Below are 26,345 nucleotides of genomic sequence, written 5' to 3' on the forward strand. Positions count from 1 at the left end.
GACGCTTTTAGAATCAGCCGACAAGGACCTTGGCATTTCGTTACCCCTCAAGGCCACTAAAGCACATTCATACGGCTTGGTTAAAGCGAGGCTTTATGTGTGGGCTGGGGAAGAAGAAGAACAAGAAGAATTAGAAGAATGCTCGGTCACCTGCAGCTATTGATTTAGCTCAATATTCGGTTCAGCAGCATTGAACTCTTCTAATGTTTTTATTTTGTGAGGTGCAATACGCGGCACTTGGTTAAGGGCTAGAATTCACACACTTCTTATGGCGAAGGCAGCCATATGACACTATTGGGAGCTTTAGATTAAGGGGACCCTAACGGTTAGGGGAATATAGGGAATAACAGGGTGCGAGTGCGCATGCTCAGAGAAATTGCCGACCCCTCGCGCATTCGTCACTGCACTCCGCGCATCCGCATTGTTGTCCCGTAATTACACTATTTCCCTAACCGACAGTGTCCACCTACTCAAAATTTCTTCAATATTTATTCCGGCATAGTGCCCTATTTATCCAAATTGTTGAGCATTGTAGAACTGTTTTTTGAAGCAATTACTGCAATAATTGGACAGACAGTGCTGCATTTCTCTTTGCAAAAGTAAAATGCATGATTCAGTCAACGGATAAAAGAGCCGAGAAAACCCGCGCGGTACATTATTGTGGAGACGTGTTGCTAAGTGGTACGCAGCCAGCTGCAAACACAGCCTCCGCCCAGTCGGTCGATGTCGCCTGCGTACAACAAAGGAGCAGTAGTTCTTTCTTTTGTGATGGAGCCACCAGCCAGCGGAAGACGAGCGTGAAATAAAAAAAAAAGGCTGCTAACTCATTATGCTCTGAAATGAAATTCTGAACTCCGGCATGCGCAATCTATCACTCATTGGGCGCCTCAAGCACGACCTTGCATCTTGGGGCTTGAAGGATGCACACAGCATGGAAGGTAAATAAACAGCTTCAATTTTACTATAGTAATTCGACTGCTGGTCGGGCTGACGCTATTATCTATGTTTAAAATAGAGCTGAGAGGGTGCTTTATGATTACTGCACTTGTTGCCTCTTATCTGTTCTTGCTTTTGTTCATCTTTTCACATTATGATGTTGGCCCCGCACTGTACCATTAATTTACTGAACGAATAAAGGAAAAAAATCACTAGAGCCTCACCTCGGTTACACAGCTGATAGTCTGCAGGCCAGTACTGGTTGGGTTCATGGTTTAGGTCGAGGCCAAGGGTTGAATCAAAGTTCAAGTGAAGGTCAGTCATTGGTCAGTCCCAGGCTAATCTATACCGGCCTTAGTTTGAATTATCTGTGCGAAGCCGCGCGATTGTGACGTCGCGAAACAGCTTAGCCAATCAGCGTGATGGCGCATGATGTACGACGGTGTTAATTTCTTATCTCACCCTTCAATATGGAAGGAGTGCCCGAGCTGGCACCTCATTCTAACTCTACAATGCCACCTGGTCCCGTGACGTCACACAGCTTGCCACCAAACAGTGCGTATCCTTGCCACCTGACAACCCCAACCTGCCATATGCATGTTCGTGATTTTTTTTTTTTTTTGAAGCCGCGAGATTAAAGCGGCGCCTGCTATAGTCCTGGTGGTTACTATGGCAACTACAAGATACAAGCTGCTAAAGTGTAGATGACAATGGCTAATGACGTCATTTGCATAAATGACGTCACAAAACAGCTTACCCAATCAGGTTTCGTTACTCGACTTGGGACATCCTTGGAGTGTTTCTGAGCACATTAATACTGGACGTCACCAAAGCATTCAATTGGATAGCGTGTTGGGTACTCCGTCAAGGTCTCCACCATCTCTCGTAGCCTTCGCGACCTACTAGACCAGTTTAAGTTTTTCTCTCAGGTGAGAGCTTGCCAGCAGGGACTCCCACTGCTATCTCGAGGAGCACATACTCTTATGCGTTTTCGTAGATCCGGTTGGCCTTCAAAATTCCACGCAGTGAGGATTAGGAAGGATGCTAGTCTTCATATAACAGGGACATTAGTCCCCATACCTATTCTGATATAGGCGGCTATAAAAGAGTAGTTTACGGGGAGCCCCTATTCCAATTTTTTCCCCTAAATAACGGGTTCGTTTAGGTTTGACCATGCTGAACCTGTAGTTTATTTCATACAGCTTCCTTTCTTTAGGTCTACTTTTTTCACCAGTTAATAAATTTTATTCTTCCACCTTCTCTGTCTGCCTGGAATTCTGCTAAGTATATGTTCTCGTCCTCTGTTTGTTTATACTGTGGGTTTTGTTTTTTAGAGAAGCGCCCCGGTGTCAAACAATTGGCGGGACACGTAAGCTCCGCCTCTAAGGGTACGCTTTCATTAGCGCTTTGTAATCAATACGAAATTTCTGATTCTCGCTTAATTCTTATTTATTTATTTATACCAACGTCAAAGGCCCCATTGAAGGGGTATTTCCTGAATTAGCGCCTGTCTGATTTCGTGCATATCCGTTAATACACAGCAGTGAGGAACTATATGTTATATGAACTATATGAAAGACCACGCAACATTACATAAAACATCGCTTCCAGCAAGGCCTATGCCCCGCTGTGGTGGTACAGTGGTTAGGGCGCTCGACTACTGTGCCCAAGGATGCAGGATCGAATCCCAGCCGCGGCGACCGCTTTTCGATGGAGGCGAAAAGCAAAGCACCTGTGTGCATTTGAAGTCTCAGTGCGCATGAAGGAACCCCAGGTGGTAGAAATTTCTGGAGTCCTCCACTACGGCGTCTCTCATAGTCTGAGCCACTTTGGGATGTTAAACCCCACAAACCAAACCAAATCAACTCAGTCGTATGAACGAGCCTCCGTGGCCGAGGTTGGGCCAATGTGGCATGAGGCCTAGTAATTTGGTGCCAGTGCTTAAGAGCACTGTGCATAAAGTTTGTAAGAGTGCAGATTACTGGTATTTACACGCCTCTTCACTGAAGCGACAAGCATGGGATTGGACCGGTATAGCGAACACTCAGTGTCTGCTCCGGCACAATTCTGCAGAATATTCTTGGTCCCAAAATTTGCCTACGGCCTGCATTGTACGATAAAGACGGTGTTGCTAATACCCAGACACTGCAAAACTGGTTGTGCCTGATCGTGTCAGTAGATAGCTCGGGTGGCCTCAGCGCATGAATATACCCAAACTCATTACAGATGCACTACACTGAGGCTATCAACACCTGTCTCTACCGGAAGACCAACAAATAGGGGCAAAATGACCACTCTTCTTTTGTGCTGTACCTGGAGATGACGAAACAAAACTGCACATCATATTCGCATACTTGTCATGCGCCTATTGATAAGAGCCAGGTCGAGTGCCCATGACAAATCGTATCTGTCTCTCCAGTCTGGAAGAGCAGGCATTTTTCATTTCTTTACGCATCCGTTTACATCACGTGTTAATGCAAACAGAGAAACTGGTGGCGCCGTCGATAACACAGAATATGCCTGTGGCAAGTGGCCGGAGATTCATTAGTTTGCCACATTATGACTGAGCAATTTACAAATTTAAGGTGCAATATACATGTAAGCTACACAAATTTGTACAAACATTACGCATAGTCGTGACTCATAAATAGTATTAATAATGCAACACAGCATGACTCTGCTCTTTACAAAGTAAGGTGATGCAAAGTGCCGCAATGTTTTTGCATTGTCACATGTGAGCAGTCTTAAGTGTCTGTGTTATTTTTTTTTTAAATCAACAAACTATATATACTTAGTATCTGCGCCCATTAGGCGCCAAGGGGCTCATTTGTCATATCCATTCGATCCGGCTGGACTGGTTCGTGACAGGTCCTTACGGGGGTTGTGTAAGGAGGGACGCTTTCAATTTCCTTGCTTTGTCTGTACCACCTGTGTAACCTTTCCAGAGGGCAGTTATCATGGCTGTTACTGAGTTTTCGCGCCCTGTACCATAGTATCAGTCGCCTCATCAGTGATTTTTTTTTTTTTAAAGCGAGCTAAGCGAATATGCATTCAATCTGCCACAAATAGTTCCTTAAATGGTACACATTGATTCTGGCCATCAAGTCTTGTCAAAACGTTGAAGAGATGTGTATGCCATGGACAGTGAGTTCTCACCCGTGCATTAGCTCAGCGGCCATAAAATATTGTTTTGCGCCAAAGTGATATGTTATCATGGGGCCTATTGCAAAGAACGCTCAAGGACATTGAAATATCACTGTAAACAATTAACGTTGTGCCTGTTGAGGTCACCTGGGCTGCGGTTTGGTGTCTCTGTGTGACGGGATTTTCACGACTGAAAACTATCATGAAGGAAGCGTGTGTCGGCAGACATGTCGAATCAATACGATTATAGATCTCAAGCGTAGCGCGCGTTTGTACGGGGATGTCTCAGATGCGGTGTACTATTTTTCTTAGCAGACTGTGTTATCTTGACACACGTATGCTCCCGCCAGCACTGTAAAGCTGATGATGGTAGTGAAGTGTGAAGATGTGGCGGGCTTGAATTGTGCAGCCGAGTGATTAGAGGTTGGGGCGTGTAAGAGATATTTCTTTTTGACTGTATACGCATATGTACTAACAGAAAAGGCTCCTTCGTGCCATGATTGTCACGGGTTCGATTGCCGACTAATTACTCCAATATTTCTTCCAGCACAATTTTCTTTTACATACTTACATGTCCTGACGACTTTTGAGTACTGCTGTTGTTGTAATATGGATTTATTAAATATTATATTTTCTTCTGAAATAAGCCGCCCCACTCATGACCTCTAATCTTTTCCATTATTCCGAATTAGTTCAACACATCGCGGGCGCCGACGGGGTCACATTAATTGTCGTCCTAGGATGAAAATAATGTAGTTCGAATTTACCTGAGCCCTGAGACCAAGTGTGGCAAATTACTCACTTTGATGCAATGTGCAACGGTTCATTGAAACTTGATGGGACATTCACTTATAACAGCGTGTGAACGACTGATTATTAATTCGCAGATTTCTACTCCTCTGGTGGTAAAGCCTTTTTGCAGGAGAATATTCCTTTCAGATATTAACGTCATCATCATGATCAATTTAATACCCTGAATGGGTTGAGTAGCACTACTTAAGGTGTGAAATGAAATACAGAAGATGGGTACATGAATGTCATACAACTTTACAAAATTTTAACATGACAATATGACAAATAAGGCAAGAAATAGAGCATAGCAGCGATTACGGAACAAATCAATCACAATAATGGCAACTGTAGATTATTGATAAGCTCAGTGTTCTGAAAGAGGAATTGTTCAACATGAGTTTCAGGTAATAAGTGAATGATCGAACAGCTGAAGGTAACACAGTAACATAACCCAGTAATTATCGCAAACTGATGCTGCGAAAGTGAGCTAATGTCTTAACAGAAAAATGCGTTCACAAATATGGCAACGCTTATCCCCAAACATGTAAGCATAGACAGCTCAGTACAGGTTGCAGCCGCCACCACGGTTATTTGCTAATAATATCCCGATGACTGTTAACGCAAGAGCTCAATAAAGTCGCCTCCTTTAGACAATGATAGCAATAAAAGCTACTAAGCTCGCGACAAAAAATAAGCGGTCAAGGGCTCGGGTCACAACACGGGCAGTCTGGTCGGCAGAATCCGGGGCAGAAGATTCAGAGGAGGCGCTCAGGCCGGGGCACACTAGGGGTACACCGGTGGCGATTACACTCGCCACCTTTCCCACCAATGCGGGCAGCTTCCACTTAGGCAGGCACTGGGCGAGGTTCATGTTAGCGATGGTCAGGACGATGGTCAAGGCGTTGACTAGGACGCTGGTGCTCAGTACAATGGCTGCGAGAGAACGGATAAGGAATTGACATTGTGCCTACGTATTTATGCCTGAAGGTTTCCTTTCAATATTCCGCGTCATAAACATGCTTGCTACATAGACTTCGTTTAAATGTGGCTTTCACGCGCAAGTACTTACATTTAATTGGAAAGGTGGACTCGCCGGAATGTTCAACTCGTGGCATCCCAGAGACTGTGGTCCATATATTATTGATCTGCCCAGCGTATGCGTGCGAAAGAAGTGTGCTAGCCGCTTCCTTGAAGCGTTTGGACAAGAGGCCTCTGTTGGAGGAACTGCTGCTGGGCGCTTGGCAGGACAAGGGGAAGGGTGTCCAGGCAGTACGTGCTCTTTGCCGTTTTTTGTGCGCCAGCGGACTTGATTCGCGCTTGTAAGGTAAGCACTGTGCATGTAGATATGTATTTCATATGCCTTCTCCCACATCGTCACCCATCATGATCTTTCTTTCTTCTCTCCTTCCCCTTCCCCTTCCCCAGTGCAGAGTAGCAGGTCAGATTTGAATTATTCCAGCCAACCTCTCTGCCTTTTCCTTTCAATAAATTTGTCTATCTACCTATATTTCCTTTCAATATAGATCCTGGCGTAAACAGTAGCGATGGCGCTGCACGTCACAAATGAGGAAGCTGATAAAACTGATTTCCAACATTAAAAAAAAAGTATAAATCGGTGTTTGTTCATCGCTAATAAAATGTCCAACCCAGACTCCCACTCGCATGGAGCGATAATCAAGCGGTAGTCAAGTTTCCGCTATCTGAGGTCACGCAATGAGCCAAGTTCAGGTTTCTGAGAAAAGGTTTGATAGAGAGGCAACTTTGGGATATAATAAGATACTCTTATGCGCACGCTGGTAGGAATGATCTAAGCCAAGGATTATAAAAACGTTTGCCTCAAGGAGCCGCAACAGCAGTGGCTATTGTTATTACGGTGTTAAAGAACACGAATAACAAAATTACGTTCAAAACTCCTTCCTCGAAAATGTCCAGAATATCTGGCTATATGAATGCTGTAATGCAATGCGTGACATGAATCCACCTCAATAAACAGTAATAAAATGCCATTTCTTTTAAAGAAAAAAAAAAGTGAAATTTATCATGCTGTCCTGAGCTGAGAGGCAACCTGCTTAACTTCAGGTATGGGTCCGGTCAAAGCGCTAGATTTAAAGCGAAATCTATTAACGCCTCTTTCTTGATGATAGTGGCGCAGTGTGAAGACGCTGTCCCAAATAAAAGGAGTGCTAGGGAGAAGTGAAGAAATAAGTGTCCAGGCCTGCAGTGGACGGAAAAAGCGAAGGAACTTAAGGATAAGAAGAGGACAACAGCGTCGAAGAAAAGGAAAGGGGCTAATATCGACAGGTAAAAAAAGAATTCCGGCGGTGTAAGAGAGCGTGCGCACAGCCGGACCAAACAAGAGTTACGCCACCTCTAAGTATGCCGTGGTTCACTGCAATATCCCGATGTGTGGTGACCCCTCATGTAACGCTCCTACTAGGCATTTGAGGTACCAATAAATAAATAAATAAATAAATAAATAAATAAATAAATAAATAAATAAATAAATAAATAAATAAATAAATAAATAAATAAATAAATAAATAAATAGACAGTCTGCTGCTGCCTTAGTGGCGGCATTGCATATATTGATGAAGGCAAAAAAGAGCAATACCAGGTTGCCCAAAAGGAACGTGCATTCTAGCGGCATTTTAGCAAAAACTAACACTTTGGAGAAGCAACTAACTGAAAGCTCGCCATGAAATTCCTATTGCCCAGTAGTCTCACGCAATCAGCTTTTTTTTTTGTTTTTGTTTTAAGCAAAGGTCCCATGAGGAGTCATGCAACCTCTACGGCGAAAGCGCTGTCTACCACTAGGTGCTTACAAATCTTGGGGACTTGGGTCGAGCCGGCTGTTGCAGCGTCGGATCGGTACAGCAGCAGGAGCGATGTGAGGTACGTCGCTCCGGCGACCAGGAAGCGTCTGTCCGAGACAGGTGGCAACCACAGCACTAGAAGACTGAGACACACCACAGCCACAGCTGGAAGCAGCAGGGTGAAGTACTGGAACAAGTTGCGCCGCTGCAGGACGACGCGGTATTCTACGGACGAGTAGCGGCCGTACTCTTCATAGTCCTTGATCTTGCTGGCGGGTTCCATGGAGAGGGAAATGAACGAGAAGAAATTTTGTGAGACTGGACAGAGCGTGCAAAGAGGGTTTTTTTCAGGACGACCGATGCCTGGATCGTGATAGGGGACGTGGTAGCTCGGCTACATATGGGCCTTCGGCAGAGCAGTATATGCAATTGCTTTATTTTTTGCAGCACAATGGTGAGGTGCCATGGTAGTCGAGGCTATGGAATAGGTTTCTGGGCCTTGGAGTAAAGGGCTTAGGCATAGTTGTGAGTCAGCGCTTGTACTGTGGCTTTATTTTATCTTGTCCTTTGTCTTCGTGTTCGCGCTGTTTAAATTAATAATGTATGGAATAGGTGTTGGTTTGGTGGGGTAGCGACCCTGTTCGTCCATGTGAAAGGGACATGGGTGGAGTGACGAACCAGAGAACGAAGTGTGGTGGTCGTTAGGGCAAAACAAGGCAAGGAAAACGAAATTGTCCACATGAGCTATCATATGGAATTATGGGAATATGAAGTTCTAATGACAAAGAAAGATTAATGTAAATCTCTCTTCTCCGTATTTTCAGCCTATGCTTTCGACATCACTTTCATCCAGTTCCCATATGTTTACTATAGAGCATACGCAGGCCGTATATTTCCACATGCGTAGATCATGTATATTGTAGTCCACATCTACTTCGTGCGTTTCATACGATGTTGACATAAACCACATGGAAAACATACTGACTCATATTACACTTTAATGTGACAAACCTAAGCCAAGGGAATTGTATATAGAAATTATTGTCTTTGTATATAGCTACATAATCAACTGAATCTGGCTGGTGCGCTGAAATTGTGGCTTCGAGAGAAATGCTGATTATATTCCGAGCATTTTTCTATTACCTGGTTGATGGTATGGATATGATCGACAGTAGAGTACCCCTTCCGAAAACTGCGTGATCTTTTGCTTGACTGCATGATTCTATACGACTACCTTAGTGAATAGTTTATACGTATAAGATAGTCAGCTGACTGGTCTAACTTTTTAAGTAATTAGCGTCCCCTTTCTATGAATTAGATGTTTGCGTCCTCTATGGTTCTGGTGCCATCGATGACGCCAGACACTGACTATAGGGTGGCTAGTTTTCCTAGCACGATATACCCACCGCCCTTTAACAAATCTGCAGTTACCTGATCATCAGCAGCTGCTTTTCCCCTTTTCATAGTTTATCAAGTTTTATTAACCTCGTCCTTCGTCACTGGCGGAACGTCTGACTGCTTTTCCCTACTGCCAATCTCATTATTGTCCTGACTACTTTGGTTACTGTACAGATCAGTATAGAACTCCTCGGCTACTTTGACTATCTTGTTCATATCCGTGATGACGTTCCCCGCCTTGTTACTTAACGCACAGATCTGCCAGTTATGTCTGGTCTATGGGGTTGGAAGCTTTCATACTTTGGCGTTTCTTAATCAATCTGTCTTCTTAGATAGCTCATTGGTATCCTTTCTAACTATCCTACCGCCTACTTCTACAGCGCACTCAGTAATGACATCTCTACCAATACATTAAAAGGTCTCTGGGAAGCAGGTGGGAAAATTAGGAGGACGCTCATACTTCGCCTTAACAGTGTACTCCATTCCACGACTAATTTGCAGCACTATGAAAGCTACGATACCTCATCCACAAATCGTGAAAGTGCGCTAAGCGTGGTCCTCCGCGCCTCGTCCTGTAATATCCGCGTATGCAGTTGCAGCGGCGAAATAATATAGATTATTTTTGAGTATCAAATCCTGTAAAAAATCCTGGAATCACAAACATTCGCATTTTTCCTAATGTTGTCATGTTTGTTATATCCGCTCCTTTAGTTTAGAGTATGCAAACGAGGCCGCGGCGACAATTTCAACCTAGTAGCGCCATCTGGGTTTTCTGAATGACACCAGTTTTGTCAACGCACGGTCGGACTGAATGGAGCGCAACCAACCGACTTTCTTCATGCCTTGGGCAGGTACAAATGGCCCAAGTATGAAGGGTAATAAAAAATTAGATACTTTGTGCTCATGGATGTTCCTGTAAGTGAGACGAGGCCAAACGAGAGCCCGATGCCCCGTTTATGACTAATGAACGTAGCCATAACACCTTTTACACCACCATTTTGAGTTTGCTTTTGGGGAAAGGAAAATGGAATATCTGTCTCACTTCTCGGTAACACTAACAATTTTTTTACATGCTACATTTAAATGTCTAGAATGTAAGGAACTTAAGTCGTCGGTTCGAATCCCTGTGTCAAACTAGTTTCCAACCTGACTAGCAGCTGGACACTAAATCGGAAGTGAAATGGTATGACACTATTCTGAATGTTGCACAAAGAACAGTATGTCAGCGCACGTTAAAGATCCCCAGGTGGTCGAAATTACTCCGTAGCCCTTCACTACGGCCGCTCTTTCTCTCTTTCCACTTTCATTCCCACCTTCCTCCCTTCCCTTACGGCGCTGTTCGGGTGTCCACAGAGCAAGTGTGACAGTTACTGCGCCTTTCCCTTCCTGTGAACCAATTAAAAAAAAAACAAAGAACAGTTGCGTCATAATTTTGGTATTAGGTGTGTTCCTATTTTTTCCGGCACAATTTGGAGCAGTTAAAAAATTTTTTTCACCGACAATTTTGGGGTCTGGCTTCTCCTGAAGTTCCTCGTAATAGCTTACTCCCGGGGTAAGTGAGAGGTGAGCGAATAGTGTAAATACTGCAGGGGTTTGAGCGTACTGTTCAATGGAAATTATCAGAGACAGACAGAGAGAGAGAGAGATAGTGAGAAAGAGGCATGAGCAAAGACCGGAGACGTTGACGACCGGCATCTGCCACCGTCAGATAAGTTCTTGCACCGACAGCGACACACCTCTTGCCGACGAGGGTGAATAGCTCGAACTCCGACGGCTTCCCCCGTCCAGCTCCGACCGTCTCCACGGTGAGGTTGACGTCCCTCTCCACGTCCAGTATCGTGCTGTACTCAATCACACATTCGTGGCGATCCATTGGAAAGTGTGTCATATCCGCCTGCAGGTAGACAGGGGGGGGGCACGGTATAAGCCCCGATTTATTGGGCATCACCAACTCGAGCTATTCGTCGTACGCCAGAGCGAACACTGCGGTTCTCAGCGGGCACGTTATTCTTATCTTTTCTTGTTGTGCGCAGTGTGCTATAGAGTGCATTAAGACATTCTAGTCAATGTATTTGGTTACAATAGCATTCGATGTCTCATTTTTGAAGAATTTATTTTGAAAAAGCTTCGTGAGCTCAAAAGTTGAAAAAAAAAATCAAAACCCTAAAAGGATCAAGTTCTACGTCAACCCTGTCACAGACACGTTACAGTATATGAAGGCACCACGGAACTTGAGGCCAATTCAAGGAAATCGTTACGAAGAGCTCGCTTTAAACTTCCGCCATTTGCAGCACACAGACGCAATGGAATGCGACATACGTTGCAGAAGGACTGCACAGACGTCACCGAGCACATGAGTACCACTCCTGCGGATTCCACGTCGACCATGCTGTTCAAAATGACACTCGAGCGCACATCGGACCTGCACAAATGGAAAGCCGAGAAAGTAGCACTCTTTTCCGTTGCAGTCGTCATCATAATCATTATCGACCAAACTCCGCGCACAGAAGTATAGTGTACTAGATTAGTGCACTGCCCGTTGAAAAAAAGGGTCTCTGCAACCTCCCTCTAAATCGCCCTGTCCTGTGTCAGCCCCGCGCTCCGTATCCTAACACACTTATTAATCTCGCCCGCGTTCAACCGATTCTCTGCTACACCGTGTAAAGCTTGCCGTCTTTTAAAATCCGTTTTGAGAAGTACTTGCTGGGGCCTAGTTAATGCTATACACTTAAACGGCGCAAAGGACGAGACACCAGGAAAGAAGAGGGTCAGAATGAACACCTCTTTGCAAAGTTATAATCTTGATATGCACAAGCATATAAATAGTGGTGTTTTTCTCATTAAACTCAGTCAGTGGTAGGCACGTTTTCTGCACCTCTTCTTTCATTTCTCCGTATCCTTTGCGCCGTTCCAATGTACGATGGTAAGTAAAACATTACCTGCCATTTCGAGATAACTCTTCTTGCGTTGTTCATAGTGGCCTTCGCCCTCGTTTATTTTATTGTTATGTTTTTGTGGTCCTGTTATAGCATTTCGATCATAATTCGTCCATTGATTTTATTTCTTTGCGATAGTCATGGCTGCTCCCAGAGAGTTTTAAAACTAACAATAAGCAGTGATCTCCTTTTTGTGATCAGGGGCCTCGGGTCATCATAGACTTTCAGCACAATGCGTGAACAGTGTCTTGCACCAGCGGAGAGTTTACGAACAGGCTAGAAAATTTAAAAAAAATGGTCGCACGATTGTTACGAATGAGGAACTAGCCGGAGGATCAACAGCCACAAATTTAATAAGGGCAACATTGCGCGTGCATGTGACATGGCTCAGTTAGGCAGACGACTGAACTATGGTTAAGTGGCACATTGTACGTAAATTAGTCATGGTTCTGCGTAAGAAATTATTCACAATAGTCTTGGGTTTCGGAAGCCTATATGCAAGATGGGTCCCAAAACTGCTCATATAAGGGGCAGTGCATGCGTCGCACGCTGCTATGCCGAAAACAGTTTTTTCTGTTGGCATGAGAAGGCTTGTGCAAAGATGGATCGAGTACGTTAAAACACAAAGGGAGTATGTTGAGAAATGATGTTAAGCTCAGTTTTTCATCTGTGTTGCAATATAAGCTACAGGTCGATTGCGGATAATTTTTTTCTTTCTTTGCAGCTTTCTGGGCCGGCAACTACTACTACTTGCTATTCCACATGCCCCAGCTAAATTTAGGTTTGATTTTTAAGGTTTAACCCTTTCCGTACCGAAGCGATTCAAGTTATGAGAGAGGTCGTAGTGAAAGGCTCGGGAAATTTCGATCACTTGGGATTCTTTAACATGGCCAGCTAAGTTTGATTAAGCTTTCATAATACACGGAGTGTCGTAGCCCTACGAAATTAACTGAAAGCTGTTAGGCACCGCCTGCGCTAGTTTGCTATATTATTCTTCTTTTGAAGTAAAGTCAGAATGAGCGGCTCGAGGAACAAACTGTCAAGTAAAAAGTCTCAGAGCACTTTGCAAAACAGCTGCCGTTGACGCATCCACCAACACTTCATTTACGTTGCTTTATTTACTGGACTTCGGAGACAGCTGCTGGCTCATTTGTAATGAAAAATTACACAATAGGCAATCTTGGAGCGAGGAACTACCAGCTGGTAAAGTAACTACGGGTGCCGTCTTCTATCTCATTCGTCAATACCTGTCGCTCAGAGCACGCGCTAAGCCCCATTGACGAGAGCGTTCCAGAGAAAATGGGGGTTTTATTCTCCAAGAAGCGTCATGGGATGGTGAAGTTAGATCGATGTCACGTGGAAGATGTTTATTAATGCTGAAACAAAAAGTGCCCTAGCGACCGTGAACACCGTATTCAGATATGTGGCGCAAACAAAGACAAACACAGGAGAAGATCCACAACACACGCGCACACTATCAACTGTAAGAAGAACCGGAAAACACTTCCTCTTCTACACTCAGGCACGTCTCAACTTCTTCTTCTCATCTTCCTCGTCTTTGCCAAGGGGAAAATGTCACACTCTTCCTCGCAGACCATAACCTTGTCCAAACATGGCGGTGACCAATCTCTTCTTTCTTTTCTTCTACTCTTCCGCCATGTTTGGACAAGGTTATGGTCTGCGAGGAAGAGTGTGACATTTTCCCCTTGGCAAAGACGAGGAAGATGAGAAGAAGAAGTTGAGACGTGCCTGAGTGTAGAAGAGGAAGTGTTTTCCGGTTCTTCTTACAGTTGATAGTGTGCGCGTGTGTTGTGGATCTTCTCCTGTGTTTGTCTTTGTTTGCGCCACATATCTGAATACGATGATGCACCAACTAGCCTCTCAAGCCGTTATTTTGAGACCGTGAACACCTTCGCTGGCGTCCAGTAAAAACTTCCGCGGAAACCTCATGAGTCATGACGTCACGCAAGGGAATTTCTAGCACCACACCGCCGCATCGTTCCGCTGAATGTGACGTCGCGAGTGAAATAGATTAAAAATGACTCACGCTGGGAATCAAAGGACACTGCATATGTGACACTTAGTAAGTTCACATAAGAAATTCCGGATGTTTAATCCTTCATAAATCCGGAAATAACGAGCAAAAGTACCCGCCTTCGGTGCTTGCACGTTGCCTCCGAAATACTGGTTGTACAGACTACTATCTCGGAAGCCGCTTTACTTGCAAGGGCGAGACCGAGAGGGCGCCGCCGCAGTGTGGCGAGGCGAGTTTTCTACCGAGCTAGAGACACAGAGTTACTATTTCCTAAAAATAAAACTAAAACATCAAATGTTTGGTGCTTTGCTTCTCTTTAAGGTCATGATGTTGGAATGTATGATCATCATCATCATCAGCCTGATTATACCCACTGCAGGGCGAAGGCCTCTCCCATATTTCTCCACTTAGCCCGGTCCTGTGCTAGCTGCATCCACTTGACCCCTGCGAACTTATCCGCCCACCTAACGTTCTGCCGCCCCCTTCTACGCTTTCCTTCGCTTGGAATCCAGTTTGTTATGAATTTATGATATCGCAACATATTCCTCAAAAACGTTTGCTATGCAGAACATTTCTATCCTGAAGCCAACAACAGCGATAACCAACATTCCACGTAAGAAACTCGCAAATAAATAAAGCTTGGGCATCGAATTTTGAAGGCTACAAAGTGAGCAAAAGGAATAAAAAAGACATCGCAATACCAAGGCGATATCATATATAACGCCGGCCTCCAGATGGCTTCCGTCTCCACACTCATGTAATATTGCCCTCCGTAGTCGGATTCGTTCCACTGAAGGCGTGTATCGTTCCACCTCTGTAATAAAAGACGAGCAGTCAGTCAACGCCCAGAGCACTCATTGCAATCGCGCTGGCTACACGCATCTTGAGGAAAGAGCGAATGCCTCATTTGTTGAAGCACAGCCCTACTGAAAAAATTGTATGAGGCAATAACCTCACATTTTCTCACACAATCTCACTCAATTCACGTAAGAAATCACATTCAAGTCACATGTTATTCGTTTTCGGGTTTTATATTTTTTCAAATTCGGGGGGTAAAAATCGGGCGTTATTTTTCGGCTTGATAATAGGGGAGAAATCGGGTTTTTCGTGGGAAAATTCCGCATTTCGGGTTTTATCGGGTTAAATTTGCAAACTAATAATTTAATCGATTTGCTCTAACCGATGAGTAACAATTAGGGCTAGATTTTTGGCTGCTTTCAAGAAACTATTGCAAAATTTGGCGTTTCTTTGGTAATTAATTATTACTCGCAGTGAGAGGCAACGGTCAGTTTTAAGGAAAGAAACATTTTATTCACGAGGGCTGGTCATCGACGTTCTACACGTCCTTATTAACATACATAATCATCTGCATGCGCAAAATCTCGGTTTCCATACGAGAACTGTTTGGTCTCTGCAGGTTCCTTAGCTGAGAGAACGTTCGCTCAACGTCACAGCTGCCTTAGCTAGGCCCAACAATGATAACGCTGCATATGCTAGACTTGGGTAACGCACAGTTGCGTCGTTCCAAAAGTCCATCACTTCAACAGCTTCATTCGTGGGGCTTGCTTCCAGCAAGCACTCGTGAAGCGAGCCTACATCGTCCATCACGGAATTAAAGCGAGGTCGGTAGTCATCAAACGACTGACTCAGCAGCCGCTTCTGGAACGGATCGAGTACAGCTCCCAGTTTCCACAATGTCAACTGGTTTTCTTCTTTGTCTGAGACGTTCCGTTTCAAAGTGCAGTCCGATTTTGTGGAGAGTTTGGCGCAAAACTCTTCACAACAAGTTTTTACTAATATGGCACTGCTTTTAGGCAACATAGTCAAAACACCTTTCGCCCGATCACTTTTACCGATCGTCGTGGAAAGCTCGTTGACAGTCTGCTGTAGCTTGACGTTTACGAGGTGGTCGAAGCTTGGCATGAGGAGTTCTCCTCTTTCAAGCGTTTTCTGGACATCTAAAAGAGGCTCGAGTGCATCTCTCATTAAGACTGCCTTTGCATAAAGAACCTCTTTTTCAGAAAGTATCGTTCAAATAGCTTCCGCTTTGGTGCTATCATGCGAGCATTCAACAAGTTCTGTTAATGAGCTCCACATTTCTATGACGACAACAAGCGCTTTGTAGAAGCTTTGCCATCTGTTCGGAACTACAGAAGGAGGCTTCTTTGCATCAGCGCCAAACAGACTATTAGAGGCACATATTTCGATGTACTTTTGGTGCAGCTTGTTAGCGTGCTTAAATAATGCTCTAAACTTGATCACTGCGGATCGAACATCAGACACGCAAGGTGACGAAATCGCATGGTCAACGCTCACATGGATCAAATGGGCTAAGTCCTTTACATGCAAGATGTAGATCGGTTCAGCTTCGCAGATCTCACGTACCATTTTTCGCATGTACTCCGCGGAATCTTTGGCTACGGCTACAACATCCTTCCACGTCTTGCCCACAGTAAGGAGAGCCTTGCCGACTACCCGGGCCACTGTGTAGCTGTTCGAAGCATGAACTCTGTCGACGTCGACTAAACAAACCTGCTTCTTTTTTGCTTTTTGACTATAATAGCACATCAGAGTGTTAATGGTAGGCACTCCGGTTATGTCAGGAGATTCGTCGACGATAACACTCAATTTAACGGCTTGCATATCATCACGGATTTTCGCCATGTCCTTGTCAAAAGCTTCTTTCAGGTATTTAATCCGAAGTCGCTGTCCAGTCGGCATGGTTTTAGCAGCCTTGCAGTATTTGCGTACAAAATCCCCCAGAGGTCCGTCCGCCTGATGCATGCTGATTCCACTGTACGCCAGGGCACGAACGAAGTCGTGAATCACGCCATCCGCTTCATTTTCTTTCGCACGCTGCCTACAGGAAACATCGAAGAGCTTTGGCTGAGATGTTCTCGCCTTTTCAGCTTCTTGGACCGCCATCTTCAACTTCTTATGACGCGACGACGCGAGATGCTCGCGAATTCGGTCGTAGGGCTTCTTCGCTGGATCGATGACCATCTCGGTGTTGCAGTACTTGCACACCAGCGCGCGGCTGCCTTCAGAGTCTTTTCTTGTAGTCTGCAAATTCTCGTGTTCTTTGCACCAATCATCCAATGTCTTTCGTTTTCTTCCCATCAACGATTGTCTGTCTATCGGCGCCGCTTTGGCCGCTTCTCGGTTGCGCACCAACTGGAGGCACAGCAATTCCGTGGGCACAGTTGTTTCAGAAATCGGGAAAAATCGGGTTTTACCCGATATTTTAGGAACACGCTCGGGGTGCAAAAATCGGGTAAAATCGGGTTTTACCCGAAAACGAACAACCCTACATATAATTGCATAAGGTATCATAGTTTCTTGTACATTAACATAATTTATAGAATATATTTTATGATAATGATGTGCACCGTATGAGAGTATGTGATTTGATGAGATTTTGTGAGGCTATTGACTCGCATAACTTTTCGTTTTTCAGTGGGGAGTAGAAGGGGCATGGTTCGGAAAATCACTATTGGCCTCACCGTATCAGGAACAGAATCAATCGCTGAGAGTCTGAACTTGACTTCAGGTGTATAAAGCTTAAAATATAAACGTAATAAATCAAAATTTCTGCACGCACCATCGGGATACCGCATGGTGCATATCCCGTTCAGTTTCTGCCAGCACGGTCTGATCAGGATTATTTGCGATTGTGACTCGACGTCAAGATACTGAGCAGGTAATCAGGGACTGAAAATGATCTGTGGTAATGATCAGTAGAAGAGGCTTCGACACAACAGAGAATATATCCTGGCTGTTAATGATAATGATGATTGTGCTTCTGCTGGGAGGTATACTTACCATGCATAAAGCAACCTCTGCTTCGAACAGTTCTTTGTCTGGATGCTGCCCAGCAAACAACATGCGTCGAGGGAAGAAAAAAATCCAGAGTGTAAATCAAAATGGCTCAATTAAATAAAGTGACAGCGTTAAAGTTCCCGTTATGCACCAAATTCGGCCTCCGCATTGTAGGCCTTGTGGACGAAAAATCGCGACCATGTTCCCGGGAGGTGGCATAGAATGCAGACGACATGGCGATCACTTAAATTAATCAATTCAAAGTTAAAATAAATTAATCAATTAAATTATCAGTCGCCAGGGTGTGTGAAGTGCATATGACAGGGTAACACATTAGAGGTGGTAGTGTGAGATTTAAAAAGAACACTCCGGGACACTTGTATGTCGAGTCAGAGACGCTACTTTCAGACAACAAAGGAATGTTTTTACGCATCTGCTAAAGAGGAGCTTTATTTCTGGTGGGCTTTCACACATAATATGACAGCATACGACTGTATGTTACTGGACACATACGTGAGATATGGTAGGACAAATAAAGGATTAGTTTTTTAGTTTGGTTTGGGGGGTTTAGTGTCCCAAAGCAACTAGGCTATGAAATACGCCGTAGTGGAGGGCACCGGATATTTTGATCACCGGAGGGTTCTTTAACTCGAACTGACACCGCACAGCCCGCCAGCACCTTTCTTTTCGCCTCCATCGAAAAGCGCGGCCGCCGCAACCGAAATTGGATCCACGTCCTAGGGCACAGAAGTCTAGCGACCTAACCACTGCATAATCGCGGCGGGTCGGAAGTAGTTCAGAATGTCAGGCTTATGTAGAGGGCTTTTCCGCATTGCATATTTGTAACAGCATCGCTGCACGCGATGCAAATGTATCATCAAACGCATAAACGACGCATGTATTTGATGCATCAGAAGACTGAGCATGCCATTTCATAAATGCCAAATGAGGAACACCAACTTTACGAGTGCGCTTGAAATGCGTTTTTCCGAATTCGCGTCCCTGATCGAGAACATTGAAGATGCTCACTTGATGGCCTTGAATACCTATAATTAAGAGCACACTATAAAATCCAAAAATATGAGCATGTTTCTTACTGTTGCTAAATACTAGTCTAATCATAAGGCGTTATCCCACATATGATGCCCACCTTGTGCAACCCATCTGCTCAGACTGCACAGTCGAATCTATCATAGTTTCTGCAATAAAAATCTGCAAAGTCAATAAAACGCACAACCTGTTTGCTCTTCAGCCAACGTACGCACTAAAGGCCCAAATACTCACCAGATGGGGGCCGTTGAGGATGTCCATGTGGACAGTAACCTGCGTAGTGTGGTTGGCGTGAGAAGCGGGTCGCGTGCCTGGGTCGTAGCCCTTTCCGAGCAGGTCGTTTCGGAGGCGCCACAAATCATTGTTTTTCAGAATATCGCCGCTCATTCCCATGGCCGCTACGAACCAAAGTTCCAGTCAGACCTAACACATTAGAAGAGCGTTCACTGAATTATTACATTTTGTTCCTTCAGACCACTTTCTTTATAAATGTTATACCCAGTGTCCTATGGCTCGAGCTTGTATGTTGCCAGCTTGGTGCTTCGTACTAAGTGCACGAAACATTTCACTACGTATAGGACAGTTTTTCTCTATAGCCGCCCCCCGATAACAAGCAGGGAGGGAATTTAATCACTAATTACACTCACGCCTACATCCCATGTGCGGTATGTGTTAATAGACTCCTTTCTAATATTATTTTTCAGCTCATTACATACCCTCCCACACGTGTCCACTCAGGGTAAAATAATTATAATATCTTCTCTTTTTTTCCTAACTTAAAATTACCTAATCTGACTTAACCTTAATTATTATTGAAGTAAAAAAAAAATGTGCTGAAATAGAGGCTGAGCAGCGTAAGCAGCAATCACGCGAGATAAACAGAAACAAACTGCCTGTTTACCTTTTCTCCAGAGTAGAAAAAACCAGAAGAGTAACAACGGTCCTGCGCGCGTCAATCGAGCCATCATTGATGCTGCGACGTCTCAGCCGTAACTTGTCGGGGAGGCGGTGGGCAGAGAAAAGGCCGAGCCGGGCTGTTCTTCGTTTACACGTCGCCATAGCCTCGTCGACGTATTAATTACAGGGGCCTCGGCACGAAGCCAACCTCAATGGAGAAGACAGCTGCAGCGGCCACAATCAGTGCAGTACGAAACTGCTCCACATGCATGGAAGAAACATTTAGGTTATCTCTGCTGGAATAATGCTTCCTCTTTGCAATGCTTTTCGGTGAGAATCCTTTACAGAAGAGCATTTCTTCCATGGACAAATTATAAAGGTTTGGCAAGATGTTTCACCCTTTTAGTTACGTCTTTTGACAGCATGAGATACGGGGAATGAGCTGAAAACTTAGGAGCTTACTCGTGTCGAGAGATGATTACTGCTTACTTAGTTTCGTGTTCGAACAGCAAGGGTTGAAGTACAAGTATCTCTAAAACGGGTATTATGTCGAAGTCAGCTGGAGGAGGCTTACAAAGAAGCGGAACCCCGCTACTCACAGACCCAAGCTTTGAAAACGAAGGATGGAGAGCTGCGAAAAGGTGCGAAAAATAAGACGGAAATGGTAAGAAGTCGCACAGTGCACGCGAGATGAAGGCGATGTCTATCTGCCTTGTCCAGGTTGTAAATCATGCTGAGTAAATATACTCTTGTTAACTTGGAATGTGCTTACTCTATTGCATAGCAAGGTGAATCTGAAGAGTGTGTCCAGTATAATTAAAATTCCTTCAAGTAATAACCCAGAAACATTACGTACTTTCACACTTTGAACCATAAACAAAGTTTACAGACATTGCACAGCGTACGCTTTTAGGGCGTGGCAACGATTTCGTAAGCCAGAGTTCATTTGTAAAACGCAGTAACGAAAAGGCATTTGCAGAACTGTCAGAAATTTTATTTATTGGTATTTAACAAATGCACTGAATTTTCTTGCCCACACGCCATCAAGAAAAGTAGTACTTGTCTTACATTTATTTCAAATTACGGGTTCTCAGAATTAGGCTGGCAGGATTTACGCCCTCTTGCTTGAAAATGGCTTGGAGAGCTATGCATTCTCTGAGATTCAATGCGGTCATCCTCATGACTGCAACATTCAGAAGGTCTGAAAAAAAAAACTGCAAATATGCCACATTTTGAGCGAAAGCATGTTTCGCCTTTTAAGAAAAGACAAGCAGGTCCAGCGACTTAGACTGTACTCACGCCAAACCAAGTTACTTACAATCTGCGTCTGGCAATCCCAGCTTTTTAGGAAATCCCTGCTTAATGTGCTACGCTGATAAATGATATATCAGACTATTTTTGCGACAATGACATTTCGAGTCCTGATTACAACTTATGAGTTGCAGTTAATGCCAACATATCATATAAGAATCGCGGAAAATCATTTTTATGCTTTGCAAATAACTGTTCAGATAATTAAACTGAATTCTGTCTAAAAGCTCGCATTTTTATGCGAGCGAATAACATCTTTATGAACATTTCTCTCACTATATTCAAACCACTATTCCTTTTTACCCACTAATTCTATATGCAACTATTGCTTCTATGAAAGTTATTAAAAAAAATGTTTTCTTGTTGTAGTTGATTTAGTAAAAAAAAAAAAAAATCGCCAACATTGCTCCAGAAGCAACGAGCTGCAAAAAAGTCTAATTTCAACCTTAAATGCGGAAATGATGCCTCATGTCTTTTGAATTAAGTGTTTTTCCGTTTGTTGTTTAGATAATTTTGTTTTTTAATTTCAGCCAAAATCGGGAGCTCTAGACTGCTAGGTGCGTTCTCCAGAACGCATATCAAATTCGCTCAAGATTCTAAAATAGCAAAAAAGACGCAGAATTGATTCCAATTAAAAAAAAATGACAATCGATTTTTATAAAAAGCCCTCTCAAAAACTCTCATTACCTCAGAAATATTACGGCCTGAAAAAGTGTTGCATTATACTGCTCAAAATGATAAATATAACTATAAAACTGAGGGCTGGATTAGAAAATTGTCAATATTCAGCCCTACATTCTGGTAAAACTTAATAAAGTGTTGCAACTCAAACTTTTTTCTCTATATTATACAGAACAACTTCTCTATTTCTGCAAAAATTGGAAGCTCTTAAAGTTGTTTGTTTTATCTCTGTATTATTTTGAAATAGGCTAACATTCAAAATTATCAAAAGCAGACAACTTTGACTCGAATTTAAAAATTTACAGCATCTTTGATATTTATCGAATTCTAAGAACAAGTCTAAGTACTTTATAAAGGTCAGGTACTAAGATGTATTTCACTATGTAAACTGAACATATAAAAATAAATATAAAACTGAACACATGCTGTCATTCTACGGAAGTGCTAATAGCTTCCCCTTAAGGAGTAGGCGTTAAAAGATTGAACTATTATTTTCTGAATTAAGTTACATTTTAACTTATGCAATATCCAAAACCTTTTCAAAGCTTATAAAGTCGTTTTCTGCTTGTTAGCAATGTTAAGGATTGGAATGAATTCGCTATTTCCTGGGAGAACGCAAGTGATGGTTGAACTTTTTCTCTATCCTGTATTTTTTTTTTGCGAGGTGCTGTTCCCTCCCATTTTTACTTATATTATTTCATATCTCCTTTATCAGAAAAACTGACAATACTCTATTCTTGAAGATCATTTTTCTAATGTGCACATAATTACAGTCATACGCAAAACGCTTTGCAGCATGATAGTTTCGGTGGAAATTTATATTTCTTTACAGCAACAGCACGAATGAGTCCAGATGACGAGCATTCTTGTCAATAGGGCTATAGGAGAGTGTTCGCCAGCGCCACCCTTGTCCATAGCGGTGGAGGTCGAACGTCCTGTGTAAACGCGAGTGTAACGTAGGGCATTATCTAACAGCTAGGACAGTAGCGTTGCGATAACTGTCTTTCACTAACCATGACAGATTCGAGGTTGTTGTTAGGTTAATCAGCGACGAAAATGTATGGCAAATGAGCGGGAAATGAATTAATAAATGCTTAACAATGTAGAAAACTGTAGAGCCTTAGATCAGTTGCTAGAGCTCCGGACGCAATATTCGAATGGCGTGGATTCGGATCTTGCAAGCGGAATATGGCAGTTTTTCTTCTACTTCCACTAATCAGTGTATCCATGATCACAATATTTCACGCAGAAAAATATATAATCTTCAAGACCTGTAATCGTTCATAACTTATAATGCATGGTATATGACAAACAATGTTCGCATGACAAGGCCTCCACTGACAAAAGCTAGTCGATGTATTTGTTATAGGCAGCGCGCGAACACTGGAAACATACAGAACACTGCAAACATACATTTGCGGAAGTTGTGCAAAACAACTTTAAAGATACAGGAGCAAATGTCACAGATGTAAGGACCTCCTACGTTAGTCATGAAGCGAAAAATGTTCTCTTACCTTTTTAGTTCGATTTGTGTGTCAGCAACACGCCAATTTGTTCTATGCTCACAACACATGTATTATGTTGTGTAATTAGTGATCTCAAGGATATTTATGTGTTTGCGATCGCGTTCCGAATTAGCAACTGTGAGCTTTCAGTAATCCGTGCTGGTTCTTGGTGTATTTACAGTAAAATTGCATCACGCTCGACCATTTAGTAATTGGAATGAACCTTGCCGTATATAAAGAACGCTCCCCCCCCCCCCCCCCCCCCCCCCCCCCCCCCCCCCCCCCCCAATGAACTACCACCGGCTGTCGTCAACAGGAAGGCGTAAGAGCGCTGAGTAAATTAGAAGGGAAACACTTCCGAAGCGTGCCTTATTTCATATCGCTAAGATACAGAACCTTACGACTTCGTGCTGCGTCGCACATTAAAAGGCGCGCCCAGATAGCAGCATTGCCTTGGCCATTTATCGCCTGTAGCCGCCCTTCCCATCATTAGTCTCACATAAGGAAACGCTTAGCCATACTCCTTGCCCCTGCGTGCGGCCGTCACTCCAGCAAGTCATTTGCCCCAAAGAGAACAGCTATATCAGCACGTCCTGTCGCACACAGCAACACCGATGTGGTCAACCGTAGGCGCATGCCCAGATTTATTTGTGTGGAAAGAATTTGACCAGGATCCATCGCTCCAGTATTCGTCGCACACATAGATTTCTAAAACTGATGTCCTGAATATGCCTGCAGTTAGTGGACTTCGCATCGGGAACGGAATGCCAGCTGAACTCTGTCCTGGAGAGCTATTCTTGAAACGCATAGTCGTCGTTTGGCGCCAAATATTGACCGTCACGTGTTTCAAATCTGCGACGCAAACTCGTGTGCTGTCGAAATGACTTTCTTCTATCACGTAAAAAATGACCTGACCTCGAAAACGGATTCTCAGCGAGCTATTCAAGCGCCGTCTGCCGTCAACGGGCGCTTCCTGAAGTTTGATTGGCTGACATTGTGCAGCAAGAAATACGTCATGCATGCACATCATACGGTGCTGTGAAAATGACATTTCATAACGTAAAGAACGTGGTGCTGCCATTGCCATAAATGGTAGAATTTGGATGTCACGTTTGGAACCACATTAAGGGGAGCGTTTGGCACGTTAAGAGATAGGAAGCGTGCAGAGTGGGTTGGCACGTTAAGAGATAGGAAGCGTGCAGAGTGGGTCAGAAAAATAACTCAAGTTATGGACATTCTAGTCAACATCTAGAAGAAGAAATGGGCATGGGCAGGACATGTAGTGAGGAGAGAGGATAACTGATGGCTGCTTAAGGTAACAAACTGGATTCCAAAGGAAGGAAAGCGTAACAGGGGATGGCAGAAAGATAGGTGGGACCGAATGAGGTTAAGAAGGTCGCAGGGGTCAAATGGATGCAGCTAGCTTAGAAGAGGCCTTTGCCCTGCAGTAAGTATAGTGAGCATTGTGGATGATGATAATGATGATGATGGGATCACATGAAAACTTGGTCAATTTCGCTTGGAATATAGGTGGCTGTTAGCTCACCGCAGTTTGGTAGACAGTTTACTCTAGGTGGTGAAGTAAACTGAGATACCTTATAATTCCAGAAAGCTCTGGAACAACGTCATAAGGCTTCTTTTCAGCTTCGCCAATATTCAGAGGATTGGCAACGAAGATGCAAATTTACAAGTTGAACGAGGGCACTAGCTCTCTTTCAGTTGCAAACGCTTCGCTCTCAGAGAAATCATCGATCCGCGTGGTAGTTGCAAAGCACAGCATTAGCGGCCTGCCTTACTGAAAAAATTATATAGGCAATAACCTCACATTTTCTCATACGATCTCACTCAATTCGCATAAGCAATCACATACAAGTCACATATAACTGCATAAGATCTCATACTTATCATATTTTATGATAATGATGTCCACCGTATGAGAGTCTATGCGATTTGGTGAGATTTTGCGAGATTATTGCCCCGTAGAACTTTTGGTTCTTCAAGGGTGCTAGCTTCACCTTGGCTAGCTCGAATGGTTCGAGACGGGGCATTTCAGAGAGCACTGCGATGCTTTCGAATCTCGGCACACCATCATATATAGCCGCTTCCTTACTATCAACTATTAGCGGGGAAATATGTTTACGCAGTGGATAAACGCGCCCACACATCGCTCACGCGCCAATCGAGGCGAGGTCGTCGAAATATCGGCAGCAGCTGTTAGATGTCATGAAAGGGCCTGCTTTAAAAAATGGACACCGAAATAAAGATGGTTACGGAGGACACTGTAGTGTAAGCTTATGCTACATATATACGAAACTGTCCTCTAGAATTCCTTCTAAAAATACTTGGAAAGCTGCGCTCCAATTTTGATGAACGATCGAGTACCGTAACTGTGGCTTTGCCTTGTTCAGCTTGGTAGGGATTTCATCACGTCCGTTCGAAAATCGCTATCATACTATTATTGTTCTTGTCTCTGTTCAAGGTTCAATTTCCTGACTTTCAAAGGGGGTGCCCAGTCACAATTCTCTTGAGTAATTTGTAATTAGGACATGTTTTTAGCTCCCGCTCTCGGCTGATTAAGCATGTCCTCATCCGAACTAGAAGTCGAACATAAGGATAACCTGAGGGCAAAAATGACGACGAAATGAGGAAATTACAAAAGTTTTCTGGCGAATGGTATCCACTGCACAGCCATTTAAGATAAAATTTGCTGTTTCAGGGTAACCCTGCTGAAGGAAGGCATGACTGCTGGAAATTGCTTCATTTGTCTTGCAAAAGCAGCGAGTGCTTATGGCTAGACAATAACCAGTCGCAGGCGCAGCTTTGATAGTGTGTGGGCACAAGGCTGATTCTTCAAATCGCGGCCGCTGTGTGATTGTACTTCGACGGGGGCTGAAATGAATCAAATATGGCCGGTGATTATGATACTCAGTGATGAGAAGTTTGGGCTAAACTCCTGATCCACTTCTCTTAGTTTTTAAATAAGCTGGTTTAAAAATATTCAAACAAGTTTTTATATATGGACAGCTTG

The 26,345-nt window shown here is 43.7% G+C and overlaps 1 protein-coding gene across 1 annotated transcript; it reads right to left on the reverse strand.

Moving 5' to 3' along the window:
* Window positions 1-4,013: 4,013 nt before the first annotated feature.
* LOC146179317 (neuronal acetylcholine receptor subunit beta-3-like) lies at window positions 4,014-19,317 on the reverse strand. The gene is made up of 7 exons (XM_084578965.1): window positions 19,158-19,317; window positions 17,877-17,921; window positions 14,756-14,868; window positions 11,403-11,505; window positions 10,820-10,977; window positions 7,695-7,954; window positions 4,014-5,805 (listed from the first exon to the last, which is right to left on the reverse strand). Exons 1-7 carry the CDS (start codon window positions 19,314-19,316, stop codon window positions 5,519-5,521), a joined length of 1,125 nt encoding a protein of 374 aa, XP_084435091.1. The 5' UTR covers window position 19,317; the 3' UTR covers window positions 4,014-5,518.
* Between the last annotated feature and the right edge of the window lie 7,028 nt (window positions 19,318-26,345).

Source organism: Amblyomma maculatum, chromosome 9, assembly GCF_055883805.1.
Source record: "Amblyomma maculatum isolate TAMU_Amacu chromosome 9, ASM5588380v1, whole genome shotgun sequence".
NCBI lineage: Eukaryota > Metazoa > Arthropoda > Arachnida > Ixodida > Ixodidae > Amblyomma > Amblyomma maculatum.

Excerpts from the sequence above, each read along its gene's own strand:
- LOC146179317 (XM_084578965.1), bottom strand. The coding sequence starts at position 19,316 with ATGGGAATGAGCGGCGATATTCTGAAAAACAATGATTTGTGGCGCCTC. Across the intron at positions 17,922-19,157 it reads TCCTCAACGGCCCCCATCTG|CATCCAGACAAAGAACTGTT; the intron begins GTGAGTATTTGG and ends TTTGCTGGGCAG. Across the intron at positions 11,506-14,755 it reads TTATATATGATATCGCCTTG|GTCCGATGTGCGCTCGAGTG; the intron begins GTATTGCGATGT and ends CCATTTGTGCAG.